Source organism: Poecile atricapillus, chromosome 15 (assembly GCF_030490865.1).
Source record: "Poecile atricapillus isolate bPoeAtr1 chromosome 15, bPoeAtr1.hap1, whole genome shotgun sequence".
NCBI classification, from domain to species: Eukaryota; Metazoa; Chordata; class Aves; order Passeriformes; family Paridae; genus Poecile; species Poecile atricapillus.
In genome coordinates this window covers 15,474,487-15,487,387 of record NC_081263.1, presented here as the reverse complement: position 1 = coordinate 15,487,387, position 12,901 = coordinate 15,474,487, and the positions used below count along the sequence as shown (strand labels likewise).

The following is a 12,901-nucleotide window of genomic DNA, read 5'->3' as shown; positions in this document are numbered from 1 at the left end:
GCCCCACAGCTGTTTACTTGTGCCCATCTGTTTAACCCTGGAATCACCTTGAACTTGCCTCCTGCTTTACTGTTTGCCATCACAGCCTGATGAGGATTTGTTCAACCCGGACTACGTGGAGGTAGATCGAATTTTGGAGGTGGCTCACACAAAGGACCCTGACACTGGGGAGGTGAGAAGCTTGCCCCATGGAGGGAAGGAGGGAGGCTTGGTAGGAGGCCCGGCCCCATGGTGCACATTGTGGGTCATCACTGAGCACCCTGAGCCTTCCCAGCCTTCCCTTGCACAGCTTTCCCTGTCCCTGAGGACCCTTGGCACAGGGTGGATGGAGGGCTGTGGACCCTCCTGGTCTCTGAGCCTGTCTCTCTCTGTGCTGCAGGAGGTGACTCACTACTTGGTGAAGTGGTGCTCACTGCCCTATGAGGAGAGCACCTGGGAGCTGGAGGAGGATGTTGACCCAGGGAAGATTAAGGAGTTTGAAGCCCTCCAAATCCCTCCAGAAATCAAGCACATGGTAACGTACCCTGAGGTAACGTACCCGGCTGGCAGCTCGCTGCCCTGGGTGCAGGGACTGGCTGTCTTGCCACAGTCCAGCAGTGTTGACCTTGTCCCTGGTGCTGCAGTGCAAGCCCTGTATCCTCCCCTCTGGAGGTCTGAGGGTTGGTTCCAGAGGCCAAGCCCTTGCTGTGACTCAGCTGTCAGTGACTGCTTTGAAGTGTCCTTGATGTGCAGTCCCAGCAATGGAATCTGGCCTCACTGGCCATTAGCATCTTGCATGGACCTTGCTGCTGCTGTCCCCTCCTAGGAGCGCCCAGCGTCTGAGTCCTGGCAGAAGCTGGAGAAGTCCCGGGAGTACAAGAACAGCAACCAGCTACGGGAGTATCAGCTGGAGGGAATGAACTGGCTGCTCTTTAACTGGTATAACAGGTGAGGAGGAGCTGGAGCCCAGTGCTGCCATGAGCAGTTCTGCTGGCAGCAGGGCCTGTGTGTGCTGTCATGGGAACAGCGAAGGTGGGCAGCAGAGCAGTCAAACACGGGCATGACAGAGCAACAGCTGAGTCCTTTGAGTGCTGGAGCTGTCAGGCAGCTGCCAGAAACAGTGGATTTGCTTTAGCTTTGCAACTGAGTCTTTGGGAATGTTTCTCCCTGGTAAATGCTGATGAGTCTTGGAGATAATGGGGCTTACCTATGATTATAAGATACACCTGGGTTTTTTTTATTGACCAGGCCATTGGTGACCCATTGTGTGGCAGGCAAGTGGGAATATGCATGTTCTCAGCTGCAGCAGGCCATAAAATGCATCTTTCCCTGGCTCATGTGTACCTGAAAAACAGCATCTTTTATGCTGATTTTGAATCCGTGATCTTACAAGAAGTTGGCTGGCTTACCCAGACAGATTTGGGCCATTATACCAAAGTCCCCCCACGCTCCATGCTGCAGGGTCAGAGAAGTGTAGGCAGAGGTAGTGTGCCTGACGTCCCATCAAAGAGTTGGTAATAGAGTGGTTTCTGCCCCCATGAGCCACATTGACCTGACCCTGTCCATCTCTGCAGGAAGAACTGCATCTTGGCTGACGAGATGGGGTTGGGGAAGACAATCCAGTCAATCACTTTCCTCTCAGAGATATTCCTGATGGGCATCCATGGCCCCTTCCTCATCATCGCACCTCTCTCCACCATCACAAACTGGGAGAGGGAGTTCCGCACCTGGACGGAGATGAACGCCATCGTGTACCACGGCAGCCAGATCAGCCGGCAGATGATCCAGCAGTACGAGATGGTGTACAGGGACACACAGGTGACTGATGCACACAGCCCTCCCAGGATGCATCCTCCAGCCCTGGCTTCCTTTACTTGGGAAGCACTGAGCTGCCTGTGGAGCTTGTTCATTTGGAGAGGGAAAGGTGATCTTTACAGCCCCGTTTGCTGGCATGGGCTCAGGTTGCACTGTGTATGAGTGAACAGGCATAGCTCATGCAGAACAGGGAGGGTGTAGCATAGCCCTGGTTCTTGTTCAGGCCTATGTGCCTGCCCTGAGGCAGTGTCTGGTTTGTAGATACACAGCCTGTGGCCATCAAGGAGGCTTGCAAAAACCTGTCCAATGCTTGAGGGAGATTATTCTGGGGAAATTCCAACTCAGAGTCAGATGCTCACACTGATACTGTCAGACAGGAGGTCTGACAGTGTGCTGCTGCCCTTCAGGACCCAAGTTCTGGTTTCTGTTTCCCTAGGGTAACCCTCTCCCTGGGATCTTCAAGTTCCAGGTGGTTATCACCACCTTTGAGATGATCCTTGCTGACTGCCCAGAGCTGAAGAAGATTCAGTGGCGCTGTGTGGTCATTGATGAGGCACATCGCCTGAAGAACAGGAACTGCAAACTCCTGGAGGGGCTGAAGCTCATGGCCCTGGTGAGCATGTCCTGCCCAGGTTCACCTGGGAGTGGGGTGGGCTGGAGATGGCCATGCTGAGCAGTCAGATGCCATTGTCAGCTGCTCAGGCCCTGTGCCAGGCTGGAGGAAAACCATCCAGGGGGCTGCTTGATGGATGGGGCGCTGATGCCCTGTAGCCTTCACAAACTTCTTTTCGCCAGAGTGGAATATTAACTCCCCCTGTGCCTTCCCACCTGGTGGTGGTCCTTGCCAGAGCCCTGCAGCCTTACAGCACAGTGTAAGTTGCTGCAGCACATGGGGACAGTTGCTGGCCAGCCTTGCACAGCACCCCTGGCCATGGTGTGCCTTGTGCCCTACGCTGGGCAAGGCTGTGGTGTTTGAGCAGGTTTCTTACTGCTGTGCAGACATGGGACCAGTCCATGCCAGGGCTGGCTTAACAAAGGGATCAGTGAGCTGCTCTGAAAAATTATTTGGATGTCCAGCTCCTTTCCAGCCCTGGGAAAAGCAGCACTGCTGTTAGCTGGACCAAGGGCCAAGAGGCCTTTTGGATCTTCCAATTGTACCCATCTTCATCACACTCACCTGTAGCTGGGCCAGGACTCTGAAAATAATTAGTCTTGTGACTTCTACAAGAAGTCACAAGGCAGTCAGAACCAAAAGACCCTGCTGTTTCCCCTGTCTGCACAAGACTTTGTGTCTTGTGCAGGACCCTGCTGGGTTGTGAGTTTGGGTCAAAGCAGGGTTGCTACTGGTCCCCCTTCTAAACCATCACCTTCCTTTGTACAAGTCCTATGGGAGTCTCTCACCTTACAATTACCCTTCTTTCCTAGCTGGCCACTCCTGAGGACATTTCCTGTACTAGACTGGGCAGGAGGATTAGCCTGAGTAATGAGCCCAAGGCTCTGGCAGTGCTGGGACAGAGGAGCTGGAGCACTGAGTACCAGCACCTGGTGGTGCCTGAAGCCCAAGCCCATGTTGTCAGGCATGGGAGGGAGAGCATTCTCCTTGAGGGATCATCTGGTCCTCAGACCCCCAGGTCTTAGGGGTTATTTGGACCCCATCTTCTTTTACTGCACATGTACCTACATGGTGGACCTCTAAGGAAAGCTCCCCTTTGTTCCCAGTGCACAGTCATACCTGCCCCTGCCGATTTTGGAGCGCCCTGCTGAGACTGGCCCTAGCAGCAGGTCATTGCTGACCCTCGGTGTTCCGTGGCTCTGGGCCATGTTCCCTCTTGCTCTGTTTGAGCCCTGAAGACAGGCACCCTGCCCCCAGCTGCACAGAGACTCTGTCAGTGTCCCCATCCAGCACCAGCACAGTCCTACCTGAGGGTCTTGTGCCAGGGCTGAAGCCTGGGAGCAGTGTGAGATCTTGGGTTTGGCTGTTGCACAGAGCTGTACTGGAACATGTGCACAGGAGTGTCCTGGGAGCCACAAGACACTGTTGTGTGGCAGTGGTTCTGTCAGGGCTAGTACTATGGCCAGGGAAGCCTCTCAGGGTGTGTGTGTGCTCCCAGGCCACCCAGAGTGCTTCGTAGGCTTGAAGGCAAGAAGCGCTGTGCTCTTGGGACACCTTCAACCCCAGCTAATAGGGTTGAACTCTCAACCTGTTTTCTGTGTGTTCCCAGGAGCACAAGGTGCTGCTGACAGGGACTCCCCTGCAGAACTCGGTGGAGGAGCTCTTCAGCCTCCTAAATTTTCTGGAGCCGCAGCAGTTCCCCTCAGAGACAGCCTTCCTGGAAGAGTTTGGAGACCTGAAGACAGAGGAGCAGGTACCTGGAATAATTACACCGGTGACTTAGCACAGGCCACTGGGACACCTGGTGACCAAACCAGGCATGCTTTCAGACATGTGCTTCATTGAAGTGGATAGGACTCCTCATACCAGGAAAAGCAAAGTTGCTCTGGGGAGAGGAGACCCACCCCTGCCAAGGCAGTGGTGACTCCCTGCTGCCCTTACATGCCTGGATAGAACAGCTCACCTGCCTCTCCCACCTGGTCTGTCCCTGAGACCCACAAGAGTGCAGGGGTAGTAGGGAGGCCAGTAAGTCCATGTGTCAGTCACCCTTGTCAGGTTCCCCTGGCGAGTCTTCCTCCAGAGCTCTCCTTGAGTGTGGGTCATGGGAAGCCGCTGAGTTGCCTGGGCTGTCCCACTGCCTTTTGAATGTGGAAATTGCACAAAGGTGGTCATTCTGTGGGAGCAGGCACAGGCATGTGAAGCAACCACCATCTCAGCTGCCATCCAAACTCTCAGCTCTCCTCCTGCATCAGACACCTAAGGCTGCTGGCAGCAGAGGCATGTGAAGTTCATAGCCTGGGACTGGTTATGCCTGCCCTAAGAAGCCCAGCCCCTGAAGTTGTCCTGGCTGGCTGCTGAGCAGCTGCTCCAGAGTCACCTGCAGTGGGTTTGCAGTGTGGGGAGGCTCCAGTCTTGCAGACCCCTCTGCTGGGCCCATGTGCTTGCCGTGCAGGAAGGGCAGTGAGTGTCTGCACTTGCTCTGCAGGTGAAGAAGCTGCAGTCCATCCTGAAGCCCATGATGCTGCGGCGGCTGAAGGATGATGTTGAGAAGAATCTGGCACCCAAGCAGGAGACCATCATTGAGGTGGAGCTGACCAATATCCAGAAGAAATACTATCGAGCCATCCTGGAGAAGAATTTCTCCTTCCTCTCCAAGGGTGCCAACCAGCACAATATGCCCAACCTCATCAATACCATGATGGAGCTGCGCAAGTGCTGCAATCACCCGTACCTGATCAATGGTGAGGGCTGTGCACAGGAGTTGTATGGGGGGACACTCAGGTATCACTGAACATTTACTCCCAGCAGAACTTACCCAGCTGGAGAGCCAGCTCAGGCCTTGTGCCATCTGCTGATGGTGTGGCAATGCTCTGTCCTGTTGCCTTCCCAGGCAGCCCAGCTCCCTCCAAGGGCTGCTTGCTGATGGGAACCTCAGGGTCTCTTGAGGCTCACTGTGTTTGGTGGTGTTCTGACACAGGACCAACGTCCCAACCTGATTTGTTTTGCCAAGAGCTGATTTGAGCCCTGAAGAAGTTTAGTCCCAGGAGTGGAGGGTCTGCAGGAGATCTCTAGCCAGCCTCCCTAGCTCTGACTGCATGGGTTCTGTTGCTCATGCAGTCCCTTGTTGCTGCCCTGGGCAGCTGCAGTGCCAGCCTTGCCAAGAGCTCACATCCGTTTTCACCTGGCAGGGGCAGAGGAGAAGATCCTGGAAGACTTCCGTAAAACACACTGCCCAGAGGCACCAGACTTCCAGCTGCAGGCGATGATCCAGGCAGCTGGGAAGCTGGTGCTCATTGATAAGCTGCTTCCCAAGCTGATCGCTGGTGGGCACAAGGTGCTCATCTTCTCACAGATGGTGCGCTGCCTTGACATCCTGGAAGACTATCTCATCCAGAGACGGTTAGTACAGACTCCAGCATTCACCACGGCTCCTCCACAGTACCTCCATGCACTGCACATAGAGTGGCAACAACTAAGGGTGGGGATTTGGCTATTCCATGCCCACATACCGATGCATCCGAGTTACCATCTACTGCTGGTGGGTGCAGAGACCCCAGAGATAAGCAACTTAAACCTTTCATTCTGTGTAGTCTAGGACTAGTCCTCAGAGTGACCAGATGGAAGTAGATCCTTCCCTTGGTCCTGGTTCTCATGAGCCCCATATCCATGCACCATGCATGGGGTTGTGATGATTTTGTCATCATAAGAGGCACAATTTTTGGGGGCAGCCACAGTGCACACAGGCTTATGGGGCCTGGGCCTCTACCTGGGCACAGGTCCTGCCAGTAAGTCCTGGCTGGTGTGCCCACACAGCCGGGGGAAGCAGCAGAAAGGGATTTGAAAGTCACAGCCTCTTCAGGCCCCACTGTGATTCTGCTCTAACCTCTTCCCCTCTTGAGCAGGTACACCTATGAGCGTATCGATGGGCGGGTGCGCGGCAACCTGCGCCAGGCTGCCATCGACCGCTTCTGCAAGCCAGACTCGGATCGCTTTGTCTTTCTCCTGTGCACACGGGCAGGCGGGCTGGGCATCAACCTGACTGCTGCCGACACCTGCATCATCTTTGATTCCGACTGGAACCCACAGAATGACCTGCAGGTAATGGGCTGGGCAGGGCCAGGCTGTCAGGAGGTCCTGAGGCACAGGTCCTATCACTTGTGCCAGGCAGGGAGAACAGGACAGCAGCGCCAGCTGTACTGGGCACGAGGTGCTGTGCCAGGACAGCTGGCAGGAATGTGGGCAGAGGGAACAGGACATGGGAGAGATCACGCTGTGGCTCTGAAAGCACAGACGGGCCACGGAGCAGGCAACACTATGTCCATACCTGGTTTTGGACTGGGTGCAGTGTTGTGTTACACATCTGCAGAGAGCCAAGGCTCCAGCCTGAGCCATGTGTCCTTGGCTGAGGGTGCTGGGATCTCCCTTTCCTGCTCCACAGCTGTGCAGGCTGTGCCAGAGCCCTGCCAGGTCAGCCACAGGCAGGCAGTGAGGGTGCTGTGGTGGGTGGGAGGTGACTGTGGGTCAGGTGAGTGAGTGTAGATGCTGATGCAGGGTGCCACAAGCCACACAGTCCTCATCCAGCTGGGCTCCCTGCGCTGACGCTGTGCCCTCTGCACTGACAGGCTCAAGCTCGCTGCCACCGGATTGGGCAAAGCAAGGCCGTGAAGGTCTATCGCCTCATCACCAGGAACTCCTATGAGCGGGAAATGTTTGACAAGGCCAGCCTGAAGCTGGGCCTGGATAAAGCTGTGCTGCAGGACATCAACCGCAAGGGCAGCACCAATGGGGTAGGTTGGCTGCTGGAGCGGGGCCAGGTGGGAGCCTCTGCAGATCTCTCCTCCTCCCTGTGCAAGTCACTGCCAGGTCAGAGCAGGGACTGGGTAGACTTTGAAGGGGGGAGAGTCCAGTCCCACACCCTTGCAGTGCTGCTCCTTGGCCTGCCAGGCTGTTCCTGCACTGCCATGGGGATAGGGGACATGTGATGCTGTGTCCACAGTGGCATGGACTGAATTTCCTGACAGTCCCTCAGGAAGAGTTTGGAAGTGACCTCTGCTTTAACAGCAGCAAGTCTGGGTTGGCTTGGGGCCCTTTCTCCAGGAGCAGAGGGAGGAGCCTTCTCCTGTTGTGCAGCGGTCATGGTTGCTGGACAGGTTGGTGATGCCCCGGTGCTTTGGGCAGGTTCAGCAGCTCTCCAAGATGGAGGTGGAGGACCTGCTGCGGAAGGGTGCTTACGGCGCACTCATGGATGAGGAGGACGAGGGGTCCAAGTTCTGTGAGGAAGACATTGATCAGATCCTCCAGCGCAGGACACAGACTATCACGATCCAGTCTGAAGGGAAGGGCTCCACATTTGCAAAGGTGTGCTGTGCTTCACTGGGAGGGAAGAGGGATTTCCTTTGGGGGTGGAGGAAGGGGAACATGCAGGGCAGTAGTGGTCAGCCAACCTTCTACCTGTGTGTGGAGAGATGTCCAACCTCCTACCTGGCGTGGAGACATGACCACACGGAGACCAAGCTCTGCTGTCCTGCTGTGCCCAGGACTGAGAGCTTGTTGAGGGCTGCAGCTGGTATGGTCTCCTGTCTCGCTGGTGGTCAACAGAACATTGAGATGGGGCCACCAGCCTGGTGGGTGATGGAAGGCTGCCTAAGATGGTTCAGCCATGAGGTCTGGCTCTGCATAAGGACCCAGCTGCTGGGCTGCCCAAAGCCAGGTGCTGCTGGGCCATGGAAGCTGAGTGCTGTGGGTGCTGACAAAACCCCCAGATAGAGCCAGCTCCCTGCTATGCTCTGGCTGGTGTCTGTTGGGGTCACTAAGGGCCGTCTGTCCCTTCTCCTTTTGCACAGCCCAGGCTCCATTTACAGTGGGTCAGGCATGACTGCAGAACAGAGGGGTTCAACTCCCTTAGGCAGACAAAGAACCCTCTGGCACATATCAGCTTAGGGTGTAATGTTCTACCACAGCAAGACCGTGCACTCAGACAGGCATGTGGGGGACAAAGCACATCTGGATAGTGGGTTGCACCCTGTTCACTCCTCTTCTTTCTCTCCTAGGCCAGCTTTGTAGCATCAGGAAACAGAACTGACATTTCTTTAGATGACCCCAACTTCTGGCAGAAGTGGGCCAAGATAGCAGAGCTCGATACAGATGCCAAGAATGAAAAGGTAGGATGCAGTTTCTGGCCCATGTTCCCTACAACTGATCTGACACTATGTGGCCTGGTGTCCAGGTGGGAGCTGCATGCTTCCTCTGGGCTCCTGAAGAGGTTTGTATTGGGCACCAAGAATTACTGCAAGGGAAGACTGACCACAAATGCCAGCTAAAGTCCTGATTTATTTGGGCACATGCTGATCTGTGGCTCACTGATCTTTCAAGGTACTCTAAACAATCCCACCCTCTGCTTGAGAGCATTGTCCAAATGCTCCCTGAGCTCTGGCAGCCTCAGGGCTGTGCCCATTCCCTGGCGAGCCTGTTCAGTGCCCAAGCACCTTCTGAGGGAAGAACCTTTTCCTGATGGAGCTCCAGCCATTCCTGTGGGTCCTGTACCTGGTCACAGAGAGCAGAGATTGAAGCTGCCCTTCTGCTGCCTCTCATGAGGGCAGACTGGTGCCTCTGCCTGTCAGGAGGCAAGAGGGGACAGATGGGATCCCAGCACTCTGCTGGCCCTGCTGAGGTGATGGGCTCAGCTGCAGCTCAGGTCTCCCTTCCCAGCTCCTCCATCAGGCACAGGGTGCTGCCACTGGCTCCAGTGCAGCCCTGAGGCTGCCATAATTCCAGCTAAGGCAGCAGTGCTGTAAGAGATTTAGACTGCAGCAGGAGGGCGGCCCTGCAGCTCAACAGAGCTCACTGCTCAAGCTGGGGCAATGGGAGAGAGTGTGTTTGTATGTCCTATGAGCATGAAATCAGGCAGATTTACACGGCATTAATTCATTCAACAGGGCAGGGTAAGAAGAGGGGGCAGGTACCTGCTATTTAATTTCATATTGCTCCCTCCTGCACCTTCTTGGAAGCTGCCTTTCCTGTTGCAGCCCACCTGTCCCCCTGACACAGAGATTACACTATCTTCAGCACAGCACATGGCACAGGCAATGCAGAGAGGGCCAGGGGTGACTCAGAGCTGAGTCAGCTGCTGGCAGTCAGCAGTTTGGACACAGAGAGGCTGATTTTCAGCCTGAATTTTGTGCTGGCCAGTTGTCATTTGTGCAGAAAGAACTGGACACATGTAACTTGAAGCAGGTATCCTAGTGGGAATGTTATGGTCAGCCACAGGACTGGCAAGCCAGGAGCCAGAGGCTGAGCAAAGCCTGGGTGGCAGGGTCCAGAAGAGCACATAATAAGTGTTTCTGCCTGTACCTGAGAACACTCTCTGCTCTGTCCATCACAGGAGAGCCTGGTCATCGACAGACCCCGGGTGAGGAAGCAAACCAAACACTACAACTCCTTTGAAGAGGATGAGCTGATGGAGTTCTCTGAGCTGGACAGTGACTCGGATGAGCGACCCACACGCTCGCGGCGCTTTAACGAGAAGACACGACGGTACCTGAGGGCTGAGTGCTTCCGTGTGGAGAAGAACCTGCTCATATTTGGGTGAGTCTCACCCCTGTGAGAGCACAGCCACAGCCTCCAGCTGCCCCGGTGCCCATGTGGGCCACTGGCTGCACCAGCCACTTCCTGACTGTCCTCCTTGCTATGTTGCCTCCTTGCAGCAGTGACCTCCCTGGTGGGACCTGGGCTCTAAGCAAATGTTTGGGTTGGAAGAAGAGTTAGGAGGACAAAGCTTGAGCTGGTAGTTGCCACTCCTGCCTCTGCCCTGTTCAGTCCTGTTCTCTCTCCCTCTCTGCTTCTGTAATGTGTCGGCAAAACATCCCTATCTAGGGGCTCTGGCAGGGCTGTGCCCCCCCAGGAGCTCCTGGAGAGAGAGGTGCCAGCAAGGTCTCTAATTGCACAGGAGTGTTTACTCTGTGTTCCTGCTGTTTCAGCTGGGGACGCTGGAAAGATATCCTGACCCATGGACGGTTCAAGTGGCACCTGAATGAGAAGGACATGGAGATGATTTGTCGGGCCTTGCTGGTGTATTGTGTCAAACACTACAAGGGGGATGAGAAGATTAAGAGTTTTATCTGGGATCTCATCACGCCAACGAAGGATGGCCAGAATCAGGCTCTGCAGAATCACTCAGGTATTGCGTGTTCTCTCTGCCATTGCATCTGTACCTGTTGCCTTGTGCCAGCCCGTGGGACTGAGGCTGCAGAATTCAAAGCACAACTGATGGAAACAATCTGCAAGTGTTTGTGCTTCAGCACTGCAATTCTCGCTGCACAGAGAAAGGGACTTCCGTGGAGCTGACCTCCACACTGACCGTCACAGCCAGCAGCAGGGGCTGGCTGAGTGAGGATGGCTGTTTTCTGGCTTTCCATGCAGAGAGAGCTTTGTGGTGGGAGCAGAGATGCTGCTAAGTCTTCTCTGGCCTGTGAATACCGTCGTGGTTCCCCTGCATGGGGAGATGCTGGGCAGTGAGCTTGTGAGCACCAGTGACTGTATAAACATGTTTGGTGTGATAGGGATGAGGGTGCTGATGCCACTCAGGGCATGGACATGCCTCAGGCTGCTCCTCAGAGCCTCACAGGATACAGCATGGACATGGTGCAGGACCCTGCCTGTGCCTCTGGGCAGCACAGGCAACTACACCAGGGAAAACTGGGGGTGCAGCTGAGCATCCATCTCACACCAACATTGTGGGTTTGATCCCCATATGAGCCATTCACTTAATAGTTGGACTCAATGATCCTTGTAGGTCTCTTACAACTCAGAATATTTTGTGATTTCCAGCTTTTGTTTCCCTTTGTCATGATGCTTGTCTGGTGCTTGCTGGTCTGCAGTGCCTGCCCTGATGGGTGGAGGTGCAGTGTTGTTTTGTCCTAAGACTTATGCAATGCATAGTGCTCCCCAGATGATGCTGCCTTTTCTCACTCTGTGTAGCAGGACCCTTGTCCTAGGCCTGGCTGTGCTCTCTCTACTCAGAGGCAGTGTGTCCGAGGTTCATGTGTCACATGTCAAATCTGTAATCGCATCTGTTGGCTAGAGGTGTCTGTGTTCTGTTGTGTAGAAGTTCCCGGTATATCCTCAGCTTCAGACAGGTCACCCAGAGCCCTGCTCTCCCTTTGGCTCTAGCTCTGCTTCAGTGATGGACACTGCAGATTGGCCTCCCCACCTGCAGCACAGTAGCTGCTCTCTGTAGGCTCTGCTGGGGCTGGGACAGCCATAAAGCCCACCTTGTGAATGAGGCAGCCACGGAGCCTTTGGCTTCACCTCTGAGCACGGAGTGGCTGCTGGCTCCCTGGATCTGGGCTTGTGGTCTGCAATGAGGTCGCTGCTTGCTGTGCCAGAGGGCTTTGGCTGACCTTGCAGCACAGTGACTGCATCCTGTGGCTCTCAGGACTGAGTGGGGCTGGGGGAGGCCACAGTGTCCCTCAGGGAGTCAGAGCCCAGCAGCCATGTGCTGCTTGTTCTGTACTTGTGATCTGTGGCACAAGGTGGGTAGTGAGGGGGCTGGAGCTCTCCAGACTGCTTTTGACATCAGGGAGTTGAGCTGAAATCTGGGACTTCTGTTCCCACATGGTGGAGCACAGGGAAGGCTGTTCTGGAGTGGTGATGCTGCTGAGTGCCAAGTGCATCATAGTTGGTGCTTAATACCCAACATCATCATTTCCTACTGCTTGGAAGTGTCCAACTAGCTTTTGCAATGTAAAGTCCAAGGATGTGGCTTTCAGTGGCTGCTCTAAGTTATTCCAGTCACCTCCTGCAGTGGGAGTCACTTTTGCAGTGCTGCTTCCTGCTCTTGCCACACAGCCCTGCCCTGGGAGCATCTGGGAGTGGGCTTGAGAGTCCTGTGGGAAGCAGAACAAGAGTCAGAAACAAATCAACTGGTATGAGTGGGCTTGATTTAGATAATGCCAAGTAACGAACAAGCCATGGTTTCAGCGGAGGGTCAGGATTGCTTTAGTGCAAGAGCATTGAATATTGACCAGCAAAGCGACCAGGAGCTGCTCCATCAACTCTTTAGAATGTCTTTCCCACCTGTGAAACCTCTGTATTGTCTGGGCCGGAGGAACAACCACATCTCTGCCTGACAGGAGCTGGGGGAGAGCAGAAGAAGCAGAACACTGCAGTGCTCCTTCCTCAGTCGGGAAGTAACTGCTGTGGCTCCCCAGGCATCCTCAGGTACCACTCATGTCTGCAGAGAGCTGACCGGGCAAGTCATGCCCCATCCCTGATGTGCAGAAAGGAACAGCAACCTTCAGCCCTTGCTGGGGCAGGCATCCTGGAGCTCTTCTCAATCCCACGTCTGTGTGATCACAAGGGGTGAGCACAGCACCCAGACAGTCCAACTCAGAGCTCTGCTCTGATCCAGCACCATCCTGCCTTTCATCCTGGAACAGGCCAAGTGCTGAGTGCCATTTGCCCAGAGTTCAGGCCTGTTTGGTGCTGGGGACAGGA

The 12,901-nt window shown here is 55.0% G+C and overlaps 1 protein-coding gene across 4 annotated transcripts in view; it reads left to right on the top strand.

Annotated features, from left to right (window-relative positions):
- CHD6 (chromodomain helicase DNA binding protein 6) overlaps nt 1-12,901 on the top strand; it is an 83,654-nt gene that overhangs the window by 49,509 nt on the left and 21,244 nt on the right. For all 4 annotated transcript variants that reach the window (XM_058850350.1, XM_058850352.1, XM_058850351.1 and 1 more), the window contains 14 exons: nt 86-172; nt 380-514; nt 806-927; nt 1,554-1,797; nt 2,231-2,407; nt 4,017-4,160; nt 4,893-5,148; nt 5,596-5,806; nt 6,310-6,505; nt 7,030-7,194; nt 7,586-7,765; nt 8,458-8,568; nt 9,789-9,991; nt 10,384-10,583. In XM_058850350.1, coding sequence (XP_058706333.1) covers nt 86-172; nt 380-514; nt 806-927; nt 1,554-1,797; nt 2,231-2,407; nt 4,017-4,160; nt 4,893-5,148; nt 5,596-5,806; nt 6,310-6,505; nt 7,030-7,194; nt 7,586-7,765; nt 8,458-8,568; nt 9,789-9,991; nt 10,384-10,583 — 2,431 coding nt within the window. The remainder of the gene's footprint in view (nt 1-85; nt 173-379; nt 515-805; nt 928-1,553; nt 1,798-2,230; nt 2,408-4,016; nt 4,161-4,892; nt 5,149-5,595; nt 5,807-6,309; nt 6,506-7,029; nt 7,195-7,585; nt 7,766-8,457; nt 8,569-9,788; nt 9,992-10,383; nt 10,584-12,901) is intronic.